The 17,978-nt window shown below is 42.0% G+C and overlaps 1 protein-coding gene across 1 annotated transcript; it reads right to left on the bottom strand.

Moving 5' to 3' along the window:
* Positions 1-3,444: 3,444 nt before the first annotated feature.
* Positions 3,445-16,305, bottom strand: LOC143027497 (glutamate receptor ionotropic, delta-1-like). Its single transcript, XM_076188787.1, has 7 exons — positions 16,131-16,305; positions 13,097-13,221; positions 7,015-7,110; positions 6,708-6,869; positions 6,379-6,485; positions 5,911-6,071; positions 3,445-5,233 (listed from the first exon to the last, which is right to left on the bottom strand). The coding sequence occupies exons 1-7, from the start codon at positions 16,276-16,278 to the stop codon at positions 5,187-5,189; spliced, it is 846 nt and encodes a 281-aa protein (XP_076044902.1). The 5' UTR covers positions 16,279-16,305; the 3' UTR covers positions 3,445-5,186.
* Between the last annotated feature and the right edge of the window lie 1,673 nt (positions 16,306-17,978).

The following is a 17,978-nucleotide window of genomic DNA, read 5'->3' on the forward strand; positions in this document are numbered from 1 at the left end:
CAACAGAATTAAGTACTTTAAACTCCTGGACACACGCATCACCCCTGGGTTTCTCCAGATGAAGCCCATGTGTGTTACATCTTTGGATTCTCCTGGATTAGATACGCTGTCTTGATGTTGCCTTCACAAGTCTATGATCGGTCCCAAAGAATTCAACACTTCGATAAACCCTGCAGTTCTGTAGGATCTTCCAAAGATTGTTGATAATTATGTGATCGATCTCCTTGGCTACTCCTCCCTCCAGAATCACTATATCATGTCCATCGGTGTGGCCCTCGTCTCTGGAACCAAGAACTGCCAACATTCTGCCTTCTGAACTTTACAAAGTTTGGAATAAGAGAACTGTTGGTGTTTCTGGTTTCAGAACAATAGGGTTCAATACATACTTCATTGAAACGGCCCAAAATAATAAGTGTGTCTTGTGAACGGCACTAGTCAACTAGTGCGTTACTCCCCTCATACCGAAACCTTATATGGAGAGCAAGAAGGAATAAATGAATGCATTAATGGGTCGAAATTATACATATGAATTTATTTAATTGATGAATTGATGCCGTTTCTCGATTTGCTATGTCATCTCGTTCATCGACGAAAATGTCAACATGAGTTGGATCTTGGATGACCAAGAGTGGGTTTCATGGATCAATCGGTGTCGAAATTGAAGGAAAAAGACTGCATCTGAGACGCCTCTTGAGCCAAAGGTAAGGAATTATGAAATGCATTTGCAACAGTGTGGATGAGGAAAAGTTCTACGGTAAAAATCGAGACGAAGCAAGAGCGAGGAATCCGAATGTTTTGTGTGAAAGAGAAACTTTATGGTTAACGAATGGAGAAGTAGGTGGGCCAGGGATTCTGCTTTTTTTTTTTTTTGTGAATAAGGTCAAATCAAAGTAGGTGCACATTAGAGGGATTAACCAGGGGGTTGGATATGTGTTGCAATCAGAGGGATGCTGTCAGCTATTTCCACTATGGATAGAAGGTCTACCAATTTTATACCATAGTGACGGGCTTCAAGGGCCGAGGAAAACGTTATGGACAGGGGTAGTGAGAAAACTCTTGACTTGGTATATATATCTTAGTGATGATAAAGAGCGATAGATTTCTAGGGAGAAGCATCCGCTCTCTGCATTTAAGTTTGTGACTGGGATGCAGCGGAAGGTGCCTGTGGCGAGACGCAGGAATCGAGTTTGTTCGTCGACCACTGGGAGTGGGGTGCTATTTCGTTGTACGGCGACTTCGACCCACTGGTTTACAAGGGATATTCCTCTTTGGAGAAAGCTATTAGTTTGGAGAGAGCGGGTTTCAGCGAAGAATAAAGCTAATTCATCGACTTATAGACTTTTTTCTTTTTTTTAGTGGAGAAGATTATATGTAAAAAGAACAGGGCTACAGCGTAGAATAGGGTACGATAGTCGACATACAGTCTGGCGGTAATTTTGGTGGGAAATTTGTTTGGTTATATTGTCGATTTCTTTAGTGAAAAGAAAGATGTCGAAAACGTTTCTTTATAGGACTCCTTCTTGTTGACTATGTGGAGAGGTTGAGATTTTTAGATATGCTCATTATGGAGGATGGTTTGGGTTTCAGGAGAATTTCAGCGAATTTCGTACTAAGCTGCTAACGATTGAGCAGAAGTAATCCCGTTTGGAGATTGCACAGAACATGAATTATGAATAGCAACCCCAGTTTCCCCAATACGGTGATTACTGGCGATAAGTCCTGGGTTTATGGATACGACCCGGAAACCAAGTTGTAGTCATCACAATGGAAGCATCCAGTATCCCGGAGACAAAGAAAAAAAATAAAAAAATAAACAAATAAATAGATAAAAAATAGAAAAGTCCGCAGAAATGTCAAAGTTATGCTAACCGTCTTCTTCGACTCCAGTGGCGTGATTCATCACAAGTACGCATCACACGGCAAAACTAAGGAGCATTACTAAGAGGTTCTACATCGCCCTCGTGACCCTGTGCAACGAAAACAGCCGAACCTGTGGGCAGCAGACAATTGGTAGCTCCATTATGATAATGTACCCGCCCATTCTTCATATTTGATACAGATTTTCTGGCCAAACAAAACACACCTGAGCTTCGTCAGGCCCCCAACTCTCCCGACTGACTTCTGTTTTTCCCCGAGCAGAGAATGCCCCTGAAAGGAACCAGTTTTCAGTCCAGAGAAGAAACCATGCGAATGGAAAGGACCAGCTGGACTCTATCCCAAAAGGCGTTCCAGCGTTGCTTCCGACAGTGGCAGGACCGCTGGTAGAAGTGTGTGGCTGCCCAAGGGGACTACTTTGAAAGAGATCAAGTTAAATCTGTTGTATCTGGTACTAGTATTTTTTTATGAATAAAGGTCGGATACTTTTTTCATAGACCTTGAACTGTGGTTTATGCTAGTGCGGTGTGACTGTTGGTGTGGGCAGTGGGATTGAGACCAAGTAGCTTGTTGTCGTTGGGGATTCTTTAGTGTGCACGAGTGTTGTTGGGTCAGGGGTGGACTATGAACTACCAATGACAGACTACCCGCTTGCACGGATCGGCTTTTATGGAAGAGGAAGAAAATTCTGTAGAAAAATGAAATGATAGTCGTGTATAAAAAGGGACTTTGACATCGAGGGGTGAGGGGTAATTTTGATTATGTTGGTGGACGAATACTTCACTTTCTAGAGAGGTTTAGCCTAGGGATGTATGTTGAGGGAAGTTGTGTGCCAAAAGTGTACAAGTATTATGCAATATTATTTATTCATATACTCGTATCAAAAATTTTACTTTCTATGTAATTATCTTTTAATGGGATATTCAGAATGCTAATGGGTTTACCTCAACACTTCTCTGCATAACTCTTAAATTTGAGCATGAAGAAAATCAATGATAAAATAAATTGTATCGTTAGAACTGCTGTCACTCCACAGAAGCAAGTAAAAGAAAGGGCTCGTCATTTTTTATGTACAAGTAATGAGACTTCTTTAGCGTTGTTGTAGTTTTTTGTTTTGTTTTTTGTATTTAATCAATGTTGGTCGTGTGAAATATTATCTAAGTTTAGTTTCTTGTATAACTACTATGCTGTTTATGTAGATTTGTAGTACTGTATGATTGCTTTCATGTTACTTATATTTGAAGGTGTGTTTAAGATATGTTCGTCTTTTTGGGGGGATTTAACTTATTGTGGATCTATGTCTACATATGTAATAGATCCAGTCTATATTGTGTCTGTAAGTTTAATGGATTTAATAAGATCAATTCATTATCAAATATTGTACAACAGTGATGAGTGTGAGCATGGGATTGGTTTGATAGGGACGTGTTGAAATTGTGCTATTTTATCTATTAAGCATTTGATGCTAGCGGTGAGGGGTCAGCAAGTGGCCCGACCACCACCGGAGTTGCCGGAGAGGAATTTTATCTATTAAGCACTGAACATTTACTATGGGATATTAAAGAGAGATGTTGTGCGTTCATTTTATTATCATTATCTATCAGTGCAGTACTAGAACTATGATGTCACAGACCCTATTAATTGCATCACAAACTAACCCTCCTTTCAAATTATCAAAGCCAGCCGTGGGGAAGACTTGATCGCAGGTCCCTCTGAGCCGGGTTTGATTATTTGAGTTACATCGCTGCAACTAGCGATCTGTTCATTAATAATCCTCCCTTGATTATCATATTCCTCTTCATATGTGTTTAATTCTGTCGATGTCGAGAGCTGCTTGTTTTATTCTAGTTAATGCCACATAATACCCATATTATTCCTTTACATGGTAACACTCTGGTAGAAGAGCTTAATACACGTCCGTATCCAGGCCTAGTAGTTTTTATCCAATTAACCCCAAATTATCAAATTTAGTTGCTTGGCCACTTCACATCATCATGGGGGTTAATATTTGTCCTGGAATTGGATTAGAAAACAAAATCGATTTTGTAAAATTGTAGTTAGTATTGAAACCCCAATTTTCAAAACTCTTGTTGAGAAGATCAGCCAGAAAAAAGATCTCCCTTTGCTCCCAATATATAACCAAATTCCAAATATATTGCAAAATACTTAGACAAATAACACCTTAGTTGAAAATATTTATAATTTGACAGTGATAATCGTTTGTTAAAGAGAGGTTAGCGGAATTCCTTCAATCTAAAGCCAATTTTACAGGCTTAGTGTGCTGGTGCTGTAATCGGAAACGTACCGATCTCGCAATCGTTTAGTTGTGAGTTCGAATCCCGCATTCCTCTCCGATTCTCAGCAACGATTGTTACCTGCCCCAACAGTCCAAACGCATAGGACAGAGGCGACGGCTTGGGCCGCAGCCACACGACTCCTGGCGTGGGCTCGTAAGATTCACTACCTTGCAGGTCTAAATGTACTTATTGAGTCTTTGCCTGGCAGGCTGGAGCCATTGCTGAATCTCGTTCCTAAAGTCTACACTAAAAACAAAGTTGTCTAACAGAGCTAAAGTGTAATGTGCTAGCAGACTACCAAGAACGAAGTTATAGTGAGTGTGAGAGTTATCACAATTTCACCAGTTTTATCCTATCCAAACTATTTATAGGTTTAGAAAAAGGAAACTAGGGCAATCTATGAGTATTTTGTGATATTAGTTTTGCCACAAAACCTGCTGGAATGAGCTTACCCCAGCCGTGCCTTCCTTAATCTGACCATACCTCTGCCCCCCGGCTATTTCGTGCTGTGTTCTGTGGTGGACGTGTCCTTATTAATTCTATTTTACATTTAAGATTGCTCTATGACGTTACATCTAGAACATGATGACACTAGGACTGTCACAAAAATACTTGTGCGTTCATACAAGATTATGATTACAGTGATTAGTTACCACCTTTTTATCTATTCTATTTGATTGATTTATTCATTTACTTAATTGGTGGTCCAGCCTTGCGAGTGGTAGCATCAGTAGCCATGGCTCACTCGATGCCTATTTCCTTGACATTAGAATATAATTGTTTTTGGACGCCCCCTAGTGAAAACAGAAACCCAGGGGTTTGTCAGCAATGTCGACAACTCTTCTATGGGTTGAGTTGACACAAATCTACCCTAAAATGCCGATGAGATTATGAAACTTCGCTCAGTTGTGATGACGTCTGATAAGTAACTGGACATCGTGAGCGGCTAATTTCCTACAGTGACCTAGGAGAGGAAGAGAGGAGGAGGCTCCACGCCATAGCTTTCTCGATACCCTAAATCACTAGCTCCAAGAGGAAGATGATGATAGCAATGCACAAACCTGCAACAGGAGAAAGAGACACTGTTTAGAGGTTTTGTATGGTGGAGTCCGATTGTCCTAGAACCACAATAAAGGGGGAAGAGGGCAACAGAATGAGGGGTATAGAGGGGAAAATATGGTCAATTTAGACTAAAACAGGCTAGGGAGGGAGCAATAAAACAGGGAATTGGCGTTAGGAACACTTTAGCAAAAAAGATAGTATTAACACTGTTGGCACACATTAGGAACTTAGATGAACTTTTGGAATTTTCTCTTCAATAATGCTCTCACCCTTAACCCTTTCACTAGTATAGAAATCTTACGGATTTTATCTTATATAACTCCAGACAGTTCCATTCAGCTTTGGGCAGGACATACGTATGTGTTGAAAGGGTTAATCCAGAGGTTTATTGAGGGCACGTCGTACATATAAATTCACTGCTCAAAGGGAAACGCCAGTCTCCTGGTGACAAAGATTGCTTTTCCTCAACCTTTCTTGAGATGCAACCTCGTGAGCTAACACTCGGTCATCAGTTCGGGAGAGATCTTCACTTAGAAGTGTATGGTTACGGTTTGTGGATGTTCCCAGTTTTCTAAACGTTTTTCAATGTTTCCTGAAATGTGGCTCCTTGAGGAATGTATTCATGACATAAGACAACTGACAAGCAAGTCATAGAAACAGATCTGCATCTACTTACCAGTAGCCCAAAGGATAAAAACGCCGTAGAAGTCATAGAGAGCAAGAGCTCGTTCCTTTATCTGAGCTTCGGCGTCACCGGGAGTGAAGCAGACCTGGCCCTTTAAAAAGAGATCCTTGATCCATTGATCTATGATGCCGAAGTCCTTCAGGCGACGTATACTAGAGGAGAGAACTTCCTCCCATGAGATTAAGAAAGAAACAAATAGAATGTAATAGAAATCGCTAAAATATTGAAGGAAGGAGAAAGTTATATACATCATGAGTTTGCTCGTGGACAGTGACAGCAGGTTATCCAAACAGAAGAAAATAATCAAAGCGTGACGAGCAGTGTCATGCTGGATCCAGCATTTAGACGCCATCTGTAGGACTGGCGATGAGTGTCATGGTGGTTTTCGGCAAGAGAAGTCAAAGGTAACGGTAAGTGAGTTTCTCATGCAGAAAGATATTTGTTCTAGATAGTACATACATCTTGTTCGTCTCTTCCAACAGGGGTGATCCTTTTGTAAAGAACATTGAAGGCAGGAACCAAACTGGGACCTTTCCTCTCGTAAAAGCTATTTTGCAGCGACCCGTCTGTTGAAGAGCAGATGCAAATGTTAGATACAATGACAAAGTATCCCGACAGGAAATATTTCCATAACGAAGTCAAATGCAGTGAAAAAATGCAAACAAACGGCCAAATAGAACAAACAAAAGAAAATAACCTTTCTGCAGTCATTTTGCTTGCATGCTTATGCAAAAAATAAAGTAAACTATGCTGAATTCAGTCAACTCAGCTAGAATTTTTTTACTCACCATCATTAAGCTAATATGCGCTGCAGTTCTGGCAATCGTCCCATCGACCAGAATGGCAAATTTGCCGTTGCCAGTATCCCGTGCTCCTTTTACCACGTCGTTGTACACAAAACCCGACTTCTTCCTATATGCCTTGCCCATCAGACTATCTGGTTCAGCTTTCTGCAGAGTAAGACCGCGGACTGTTATACTGGAGTTGTACATTATGCATATCAATTTATGAACAAACTAACACACGCACAAGTACACGCGCAGACGCTGAATACCCACACATGTACACATATAAAAGGAAGGCATATTGAGGCACCTTCATAATAGTGTGAAGGACACTGTGGTAGACAATGACGTAGTTGTAGTCGCCGCGAGCCACCAGTTCCTCGAAACTGTCAAAAGGTAGCACGATCTGAAAGAGGCATCCTGACTTAATACACATTTCTTTATCTGTAATTCAAATATAGGTACAATTAATTGTTTTTCCTGAGTACGTTTTACATAACTATGGATTAAATTATGCGGCCAAATGTAGTGAAAATGTCTAATGACATCAGCATCAGTATATGCCCGTGCATACCAAATATAAAGGATTTAGTTATGTCTCGAGTTCATGTACGTGCTTGCACGCCAGATCAGATTATTTTATGTTATCATCTTACCAGTCCATGTACTAACGAAATTATACCCGACGTTTCCAATTAAACCCCGAATCTCAGGATCATGCGGATGTAACTTTGTGTTTCAAACTTTATTCATGTCATGGAGTTCGCCACTGCCCATCCCACGCTTGGACAGGACATTCTAGTGTCGAAAGAGATCTCATTACTTAAGAACGTGGGCTGTTGTAATACTGACTGTCAAAGGCAAATTGAGTTAGGTGTTGCTATCTATATCAAATAACCATCAAAAACCCTCAATGGTATTAGAGGGAATATCACACTAAGCTATTTTTCCTTCCACACCCTACCTCCAACCTCCATTTGAATAACTAGAATATGACTTGGCTTACAGAAATCTGGGCTTCTCTAAAAACATTTCAAAAGTATGTCTAACATTCGTTTATGTTCAACGAGGTCTTGGAAAAAGAAAGAGTTCATGGCAAAACTCTATAAAACGTTCTGCTGAGAATAAAGTAATTGATTAGTATCCTCCCCGTCTGGGGTATTGGTTGCATGTTAATGTGAGGTAAAAATCAGCTCAGTAGCATGCAGCTGATACTTTTGGCTCTATATAGGGCTCCCCTACGGACTAGAGCAACACATTATTTTGTCTGTGTCAGAAGAAATCTACTTATAGAGAAATTATGCTATACTATTATACTGCGATTGTCCCTTCGTTACACTGTACCACTAAAGCATCGTGTGTTCCCCCTTGAATCGTAAAGGCGACTAAAACAAACAAGTACATTCCTTAAAGAAAATAACGATGATAAAAAAATCTGGGAGGAGTTTTCCAATCAGACCCCTAAGATTTGGGCCTTTTAGTGGGTGTGGGTATGGTACAGATGAGAGTAAAAGAGTAGATAAGCAGTATGTGAGAAGAACGATGGACGTGTTGGCACTGAGTGAAACTAAGCTGAAAGGGAAGGGTGAGTTTGAGTTTGGAAATGTAGTGGGGAGGGTGTTGGGAGTGAAAAGAGGACAAGGGAGAGAAGGAAAGACTATACTAGTAAGTGAGGAGGTAGGCAAGCGTGTGGTGGAGTGGAAGGAGGTTTTTTCAAGGTTAATGTGGATGAAAACGAAACTGGGAAGCGAGATGTGGGTCTTTGTAAGTACATATGGCCCTGGTAGTAAGAAGAGTGTAGAGTAAAGGGAGGCTTTTTGGGTATATTCAAATAAGTGTGTAGAGAGTTTCGGGAGAAATGTCAATGTAGTGGTACTGAAAGATCCCAATGTTAGAGTAAGAGATGAGCCAATAGACGGGGTGGTTGGGAAGTGTGGAGTGCTAGAAAAAATCGTAGTGGAGAGTTGGTGATGGAGGTGTGTTTAGAGATTATGAATACAGTGTTTAGGAAGAAATTCAAGAATAAGTACACATGGAAGAGGGTGGTGGATTGAGGGGTGGTTGACAAGGCATTAATGGATTATGTAGTGGTATTCAGGATAAGAGAAGGAAAAGTTCTGGATGTTCATGTTCTTAGAGGGGAGAGTAGGGGGAATATCATATCACTTTTTTGGTGAAAGGTGAGTTGAGAGTGGAAGGTAAGTGGAGAGAGACGAAAACGCAGGAAGTAGAAAGGTGCTTAGAACAAACTGTTTAAGAAGGAAAAGGAGTAGGAGCACAAGGAGATGCTGAGAGAAGAGTGGGAGATGGTGAAGGATAGAGTGGAAGTAGATGTAGAAGAGGGATGGGGGTGTTTCAAGGAAGAAGTGACAAGGTGTGCAAAAATTGTATGTGGAACAAGAAGGATGGGAGGGAATAGAAAGAAGGATGGTGAATGGTGAGATGAGGAAATGAAGAAGGTAGTAGAAGGAGAGAAGCGAGCATTCAGGAACTGGTTGCGAAGTAGGATGAGAGAAAAATATGAGACGTATAAAGAAAAAAGAAGAGAAGCAAAACAGAAGATAAAGGAGGCAAAACGGAGAGTAGATATAAAATGGAAGAGTATAACAGAAAATTTTTAGAGCAATAAAAAAATGGAAGAAAATCAAAAGAAGGGGAGGTGATTCAAGTAGAGAAGAAAAGGTAAAAGGCACAGATGGACAGATCTTAACGGAAGAGGAGGTGGTAAAGGGAAGAGAGGCAGAGTATTTTAGAGAGCTGTTGAATGTGGAGGAGGATAGGGAGAGATTGGTGGTAGCAGTGGAAGGCGCTAATAAAATGACGGTAGTGGGAGAGGGAAATGGAAGTGAAATAAGAAAAGGTGAGGTGCAAGTAGCTCTCAATTATTTTAAGAACAGGTAAGGCTCTTGGATTAGATAAGTGTCATGCAGAGTGTCTGAAGACGGGAAGTACAGTCATAGTGAACTGGCTGGTGAGGTTGTTTAATGTGTGTCTAGGGAAGGGTAGAGTGTCGCTTTAGGAGGGAAAAAGGAAGAAATGTGAATGTAGTAATTTCAGGGAGATCAGTGTCTTGGGTGTAGGTGGGAAGGCTTATGGGAGTGTTTTGACTGATGGGATTAGGAGAGGAACAGAGGGCGTATTTGGTGAACAGCAGTGTGGGTTTAGTATAGGTAGGGGATCATATTTTTGTGGTAAGGCAGATATGTGAGAAAGCTTTAGGATTTTTTTTTTTGGGGGGGTGATTTATGGATTTGGAAAAGGCTTATAACAGGGTAAGCAGGAAGGCACTATAGGAGGTTTAGCAGATATAAGGGATTAGGGTAAAGCTATTGAGGGCAGTCAAGAGTTTTTACGAGAGTAGTAGAGCCTATGTTAGGATGGGAAATGGAGAGAGCGAGTGGTTTGAGGTAAAGATGGGACTGCGTCAGGGATGTGCCATGTCGCCATGGCTGTTCAATGTGTACATGGATGGGGCAGTGCGGGAGGTAAAGGCGAGGGTAATGGGCAGGGGACTGGAGATAGTTAAAGAAAATGAGGAAAATGGGAGGTGAGTTAGTTGTTGCTTGCTGATGGCACTGTGCTTGTAACAGGGTCAGAGGTGGGATTAAGAAAATTAGTGAGGGAGTTTGGAAAGATATGCGATAGGGGAAAGTTGAGGGTAAATTTGGGTAAAAGCATGGTGGTGAAATGTACAAGGGTAGAGGATGGCAGTGAGTTGGAAGTAAATCTTAAAGAAGAGAGGCTGGAGGAGGTGGATAGCTTTAATTATTTTGACTCCCATGTAGCAGGAAAGGGAGGAGTGGAGGTAGAGGTAAATTCTAGATTAAGAGGAGCAAATAAGTGCTTTGAGGGATTAAGAAATGTTGTGAGAAATAGGCAATCTGGAATAGATGCAAAGAGATTGTATGAAGGGTTGATTGTGCCCACAGCATTGTATGGGTTAGAGACTTGGAATTTCAGAGAGGCAGAGACAAAAAATTTAAATGTGTTTGAGAATAAATGTATGAGAAGTATGGTAGGAGTTACTAGGTTGGATATAGTAAGAAACGAGGTGAGAATGAGAGCGGGAGTGAAAAAGGAGATGGGAGATGAGGCTGATGAAATATTAGTGGGATGGTCTGGACACATGGAAAGAATGGATGATGAAAGATTAGTCAAAGGTGTATGGGAAACAGAGATGGATGATGTTGATGGGACGACCGAGGGTGAGATGGATGGATGGGGTCAAGAGTAAGACGGGAAATATCTGTTGTGCAAGGAAATGAGAAGGCAGGAGACAGGGATGAGTGGAGAATGACTTTTTATAAATAATATTGTTATGTAAGGAAGGGAGGGATGAGAGATAGGGGGGTAGGGAATGCTTACAGTGCTCGTCACGGTATTATGCCGGCCACCCCATACACATTTATCAAAACACAATCACATACCATAAAAATATATTTGTTCACTTGCCGAGGTTCTAATAGTTGGTGCTGCCTTCCTTCCGTTTCACCGCGTCTGTCAGCCGTTTAGGAAGACTCTCACACAGCAAACTCGAACCTTGGAATAGAACTAATATCCTTGCCCATCAAACTTCTCTTCACTATTGACCACAGATTTTCAATGGGGCTCAGGTCAGAGGAATTGCCTGGCCATCATTAAAGAAGCTTACATCACAGTCTTTAAGCTACCCAACTACAGATCTGGTGGTGTACACGGTGCGCCATCCTGCATAAATAACGTAGCCCCACACTTGTGAAACGCGTCAGGTAAATTGTCACACACCTCCAGATATTTATATTGGTTCATATACTAATTCTTGGGTAGCATTATGAGTTAACCAACACTGAGCAGTGAAACACCCCCAAACCATGAGTAAGTCTGGGTGTACCGTGGGTCTAGTGGATCGCTACCTTTGGCCTGGTACACATTTCCACCATGGTTACAGGTGACGAAGGTGGCTTCGTCACTCCAAATTACCTCAGCCCAATGTTGAGGAGTCCAATTACTATATTTAAGTGTAAAATCCAGCCTAAGTTTCTTCTGCCACTTAGTAAGGATGGGTTTTTCAACTTGCTGGTGGCTACTGTAGCCCAGCTCTGCCACCCGCCTGCTGACTGATTTTTATGGACACCTCAGAAAGCAGACGTGTTTTTTTTTTACGATTTTCTAGTAGTTATGGTAGGTGCACTCTCTAGCTGCTTTTTAGCACAATCAAAATACGTACAGATGTCTTCTTCGAGGGGTCAGGCCGAGGTTTAGCAGACGGTAATTCGACACCACCGTTGGCCTTGAAACTCTTCACCCAGTTTCTCACAGATCGCTCACTCACACCAACATTCGCCATTATTTCTCTTGTCTGGAAATCAGCTTTGTGAAGCCCTGTGGTCTGAGCTATAGTTACAGGCGTCAGCAACTTTTTACCCATAGTCATCAAGGTATAATCCAGAAACCAAGGGCGAATGAGAGAACAAAGGCGCGACACTTCCTTTCACCACGGCAGTCACACGGGCACTCAGTCGGTATGTGGTGTTTGTTGGGAGGCAGTGACGTACGAGTAATACTAACGGCTGGTACCTGGCATAATGCCGTGACGGAAAAAGACCCCCTGTACAGTAGGCATTGTTTTTCGTCACGGCATTATACCGGGGCGCCCATCCTGCATAATGCTGTGACGAGCATTGTATGTGTGAATGATATTTTGACGCAGGCCGAAGGAATTTTTCCCTGTTTTCTCTTTCTCTGCACGAGAGGACGGAGAAGGGGGGGGGGGTCAGCGGATAAGTGAAGAGACCTTGCTGTGAATGTATAGTGTCTTGGTTCGTTATGTTTAACCCAGGGCAGTTAGCGGGATGCAGGGATGACCCGTCATCCATGAGGAACTAAGATGGGAGGGATGGAAAGGGTGATGGAGTGGAGTGGAATGGGTGGAAGGGATACGTGTTTTGATTTGGCTACCTCCCTTATAAAGGGGAACATTTGTGGAATATAGATAGATAAGTTAGTATCCTTGCTTTGTATTTTCATTCTGACAACAGCTAAACGCCTTTATTCACACGAGGTTCTTACTTTATAAACAATTTAATGATAGAAGGAGTACCAAATGGCAACGTAAATGCCTGTGATTCACCATGGTCTTGGATCACGTGTTGGATTCGTGATCGACAACTTTTACCCTCGCGCATGAGAGCTCAGAGCTCATACATGCCCGAGCTATGGGTAATGCTGTGACCTTACATACACACGCACCCAACTCCATGCCCACGAATGTTGGAGTGCCGGTTCGCAGTGCATCATTGCTAAAATTATTTCAGCCCTAGGCGGGAATCAAACTCGGATTAGCAGATGCGAACGGTACCACTACGTCGTCGAGACATGTCCATATGCAGACGTGCCTAACTGGTTTTGCCTACCTTCGGGGAAATGAGCATGGCCTTGAGGTTGCATTTGTACATCGTGGACACAATGAAGCTGAGAAGGATCCAGACGCCGACGAGTAACCCGGAGGAGGAAGAGCTTCTGCTTGTCCAAGAAAGAGCTGAGGAAGGGAAGAACAGGATCTTAGAAGCTTAAGTCTGCATAAGAACATGAGAACGGAGAAGACTGTAAAAGGCCATAAGGCCTACACTAGGCAGTTTCATGTCCCTTACCACCTGCCATCCCTTTCCATAAAGCTATCTGATCATCTCTTCATACAACCCATTTTTTTCAGCGCTCACTGCATTGTTACTGAGTCTGTTCCATTCGTTAACCACTTTGTTGGTAAGCCAGTTCTTCCTATTTCCTTCTTAAACCTGTGACAATTACCGAGAGTCACTGGGGCTAAACCCGAGCTTTCGCTGTTTTGGGACAAAAGAGTGACCTTAAACACTATACCGGTACACAGTTGTTGAGTTTACTTTTAATGGTTCACTACAGATTCATTACCCTAGAGGGCGACTTAGCCTTTATACAACTACGGTAATTGAATATATGATGAGTGCATGTGAAGGTTTGGGCGCGTTGGACCAGCTGTGTTTGAGAATGAGGTCTGAAATCATTGTAGTCAGATTGACAATACTAAATAGATGCTAATATTGAACTGCGACATTGGTGTGTTGGAGCTTTGATGTCCGCCATTGTAGGAAGGGATTGAAACACTATGGATGTAAAGTTTGAACATTTGTGTGGCACTTAAAAGGGATCAAGCTAAGCATCCCGCTGCTCCGCGCAGACTACGAGTATTATAATTATACTAAACATACTCTATGTGCATGATTGCATATCGCGCGAACATTTATAAATCATGCACTATGTTTAAGTCTGCTGGCAGTGTAGTTGGACATCATACTACACGTTCCGACCTGGACAGGGCCATGTGACGCCATTCATTGGTCTCCTTTCACACTGGCCATCATAAAGACCAAGGGTCACCAAACTACGGCTCGCAGGCCGGATCTAACCCGCGAGGTCAGCTCATCCGGCCACCCGTCGCAATCCACATTTTCTTTTTTCTTTTTTTTAGATATCTTTGTTGTCTTTATTATTTGTGTTTGTCTTTATGTTTTGTGTATTGGTTAATAGATATGTTGGTTGTCTTTATTTTCTTTTATGTGTATTCAGTGTATCGTAATGAATAAAATGGTTATGCGGCCCGCGCCAATCATCTCTGCTATCCGACCCGCTGTGAAGTGGCTCTTGATAAAGCTAAACGGGAGAAGGCAAAACACGTATCATCAACGTAAAGTGAGCCTGAATTATAATTTTGATATCTTAATTTATTTTGTTTATTTATAGGTCAATCTCGTCGGCTTTTTGTCACTTTTGGTAACAGCCAGACAATCTTATTCAGTTGAAGGAAACTCTAAGTTCTGTGAAGTTAATCTGAATGTTCTTCATTTTTAGCAATGGTACGAAACTAAATGAACTCAACTATAGACTTTATTTTTTTTTTCTTCTTATGGGAATTCCAGAGTAATTTCCTTGATGATGCCAGTTGGTTTGAAATTGTTACATCCTTTACCTCTTCTCGAAGTGGACATCAGTGGATCTATTTGACGGCTTTTAAAGAAATACAGAAATAGACGCCTGAAACTGCTGTATCTACATGCCAAAAGGCTTCTTCCCCCTTATAAGGGGGGTAGCCAACCAAGGCACACACACATATTGTATATCCATTTCATAGATAACTTCACTATATTCAGCCTTAGGAATTATGAAAGTAATGCGTAATTGGAAGTGTGTATGTTCGTGTGTCTGTGTAACAAATCTCGAAGTTTCCGTGAAACTGTAGTTAAGCGCCATCCCTGAATTCTTATATAATCATCAATTCAATTCTTGTATTGTAAAAGTAGGATGAATATGTAATAGAATATCCTTGTACATATATCTATATTATAATATTATTTTGAGTGTCTGTTGTTTTCTATGTAAAAGGTAATAAATGAGACTAATTGGGAAATTGGCAACTAGAGAGAGTTTACCTGCGTGCCCAGGAAGAACGCAGAGCTAGTTAGAGCTAGTGTACTGGCAAAGGCGGAAGTCAAATTAAACGACGTTGAAGAACCAGTGTCTCCTTTAACCGGCTACATATCTAAGAAGTGGGGACCAGCGGTGGTTGGTCACCCTTTCAATACCCACCTTTAACCCATCCCACACCCACCCGTTTCCCCTTTTAAAAGAAAATCTATTAGCACCTCGTGGATGAAGGACCACACCTATCGCCCGCTTCTCCGGCAGTGCATGGGTCAGAGGGAATGGAGCAAGACAGCACCTTCACGATAGGGACCAGCGGATAAGGCTGGTTTACCCCTACTGTCTCATTTGCGTGGCGACCTTCTCCCCCTCACGAAGTACATGGAGAAGACGAGGAGATATCCCTTCGCGCCGTTTCGTTTTATAATTCACAGCCATTCTCCACTCGTACCTATCCCCTGCCCTCTCCCCTCCCTGTTCAACAGACATTCACCTTTCTACCGAAGGCCCCCCTTCAGCCCATCCATCCATCCATCCATTTATCCATCCATCCCAATCTCGGTCCCCCTTCCCAAGTTTACTCCATCCACTTCTGCTTTCCACTCTTTTTATTATTCTTTCTTCACTCATTCTTTCCATATGCTCAAACCATCCCAGTAATCTTTCATCAACCTTATCTCCCAACTCCCTTTCCACCCCCGCTCTCTGTCTTACCTCATTTCTCCTTCTAATCATCCTTGTAACCCACACCATACTTATCAACCGTAAGAAAATACATACATACATACATATACCAAGGCTTTTTCCCCCTTACAAGGGAGGTAGCCAAAAAGGAAAAGGCATAAAATCATTCCCACCCATTCCATCCCTGAATACACTCCACACCCCTCCACCCTCCCTCTTATCTTAACACCTCCTGGGTCATCCCTGCACCTTGTCCACTGCCCTGAAAGAAAGGGAAGGAGAAGATTCTTGACATTCCTTTGGACTTACACTGCATAAGAAGAACTCCGAAAGACCACTCAAGGCCATCATTGAGAACAGCTAGAGGGTTTAGTGCTCGTGTGGAGGAAAATTTCGAGCCCTGGGTGTTGCTGGTTGAGGGCGAGGCCAACTTGAAGGCGCTCAGGACCAGCGCCATCAACAAAGTAAACAAGAAGATGATGAGCCACGCCTGAGTACAAAACACAGAGCAATGTATGTGCATCAATAGACCTATTAATAGATAAGTAGATATATAAGTTTAGTGGTAAATAGAACAAATAATGTAAAAAATAAATACATATGTAAATAAACAAATAGATAAATTGATAAGTAAGCAAATTAATCAATGAAGTAAAAATTAATACATAGAAAATAAATGAACGAATAAGTAGATAAATAAATATATAATATATGAATGAATAGATACGACAATATAAGCTAAGCTAAAATAAAATAAAATAAATCTACATGAGGTAACTGCCTATAATGATAATCGGTACAGCTATCTGTGCTTTGATAAGGCATTAACGTAGCATCTGCCTACGTATATGTCAGCAACACTCTCTATAGGTTAGAGAAAAGCGAGAACTCATTCGTTCGTTTAACCGCATTTGAATACATGTAACACTCGTATTCAAATGATGTGTTAGTTCTTAGTACCCACAATTGTACTAAAAATTCTGGAATTTACTAGATTAATCCAGTGTTAGTATAGATTTAAGATCATTGATTTGAAAAAATATTGTCGTCTGTGTGTGTGTGTGTGTGTGTGTGTGTGTGTGTGTGTGTGTGTGTGTGTGTGTGTGTGTGTGTGTGTGTGTGTGTGTGTGTGTGTGTGTGTGTGTGTGTGTGTGTGTGTGTGTGTGTGTGTGTGTGTGTGTGTGTGTGTGTGTGTGTGTGTGTGTGTGTGTGTGTGTGTGTGTGTGTGTGTGTGTGTGTGTGTGTGTGTGTGTGTGTGTATGTTTGTGTGTGTGGGAGAGTGTTTTAAACAAAACCAGCAACACAAAACATACCTCTTGTGTGTTTAACATTAAACCCTCGAACTTTTCTACATACATAGATTGCAAATGGCTTCACAAATCCAGCCAGGTCTGGGCCCATTTGGGGTCTCTGGTAAATGATGTCATAATCCGTGGGGATGATGGTGTCGGTGTAATCAATTGCTTTGCTTCTCTCTGGGCTGAGCCCCATGGATGCAATTGCAAATTCTGCTTCCTGAAACGGAAGCATATTCATCAGGAAGTAGTTGATATGGTAAAGCTCCTGCGACTGAAGTACTCCCGATGAGGAAAAATGTTCGAGAGCCAATATAGAAATAAATATGTATGTATTAAGATCAGATTATACACACCACGATAACCACGTGGAATGGAACGTGCGTCAGGTCTACCGTTGTGGGCGAAATGACGCGCGTTCCATGTCACTTGATTATCGTGGTGTGCGTCTGCTACGTCGACGATATTCTGGTCTTCTCCAACTCGCCTGACCAGCATCTCCAACACCTGCGGACCATCCTCGAGCATCTCCAGGACAACGGCCTAGTCGTCCGTTTTAACAAATAAAGCTTCGGGAAAAAGTCCGTCGCATTTTTGGGATATCTCGTCTCTCCTGACAGCATTCATCCCCTGCAGGATAAAGTCGCCGCAGTCGACAAATTTCCCAAACTTACTACCATCAAAGCCCTGCAGGAATTTATTGGGATGGTCAACTTCTACCACCGTTTCCTCCATAACATCCTTCAAATACTGCACCCACTCTATAACGCCCTTCCCGGAAAACCGAAGGACCACCTGTGGAACCCCGCCATGCAAGTTGCCTTCGTCAACGCCAAAAAAGCCCTTGCCCGTGCCACCACCA

Source organism: Oratosquilla oratoria, chromosome 8 (genome assembly GCF_046742065.1).
Source record: "Oratosquilla oratoria isolate Oo_2021 chromosome 8, ASM4674206v1, whole genome shotgun sequence".
Lineage (NCBI taxonomy): Eukaryota > Metazoa > Arthropoda > Malacostraca > Stomatopoda > Squillidae > Oratosquilla > Oratosquilla oratoria.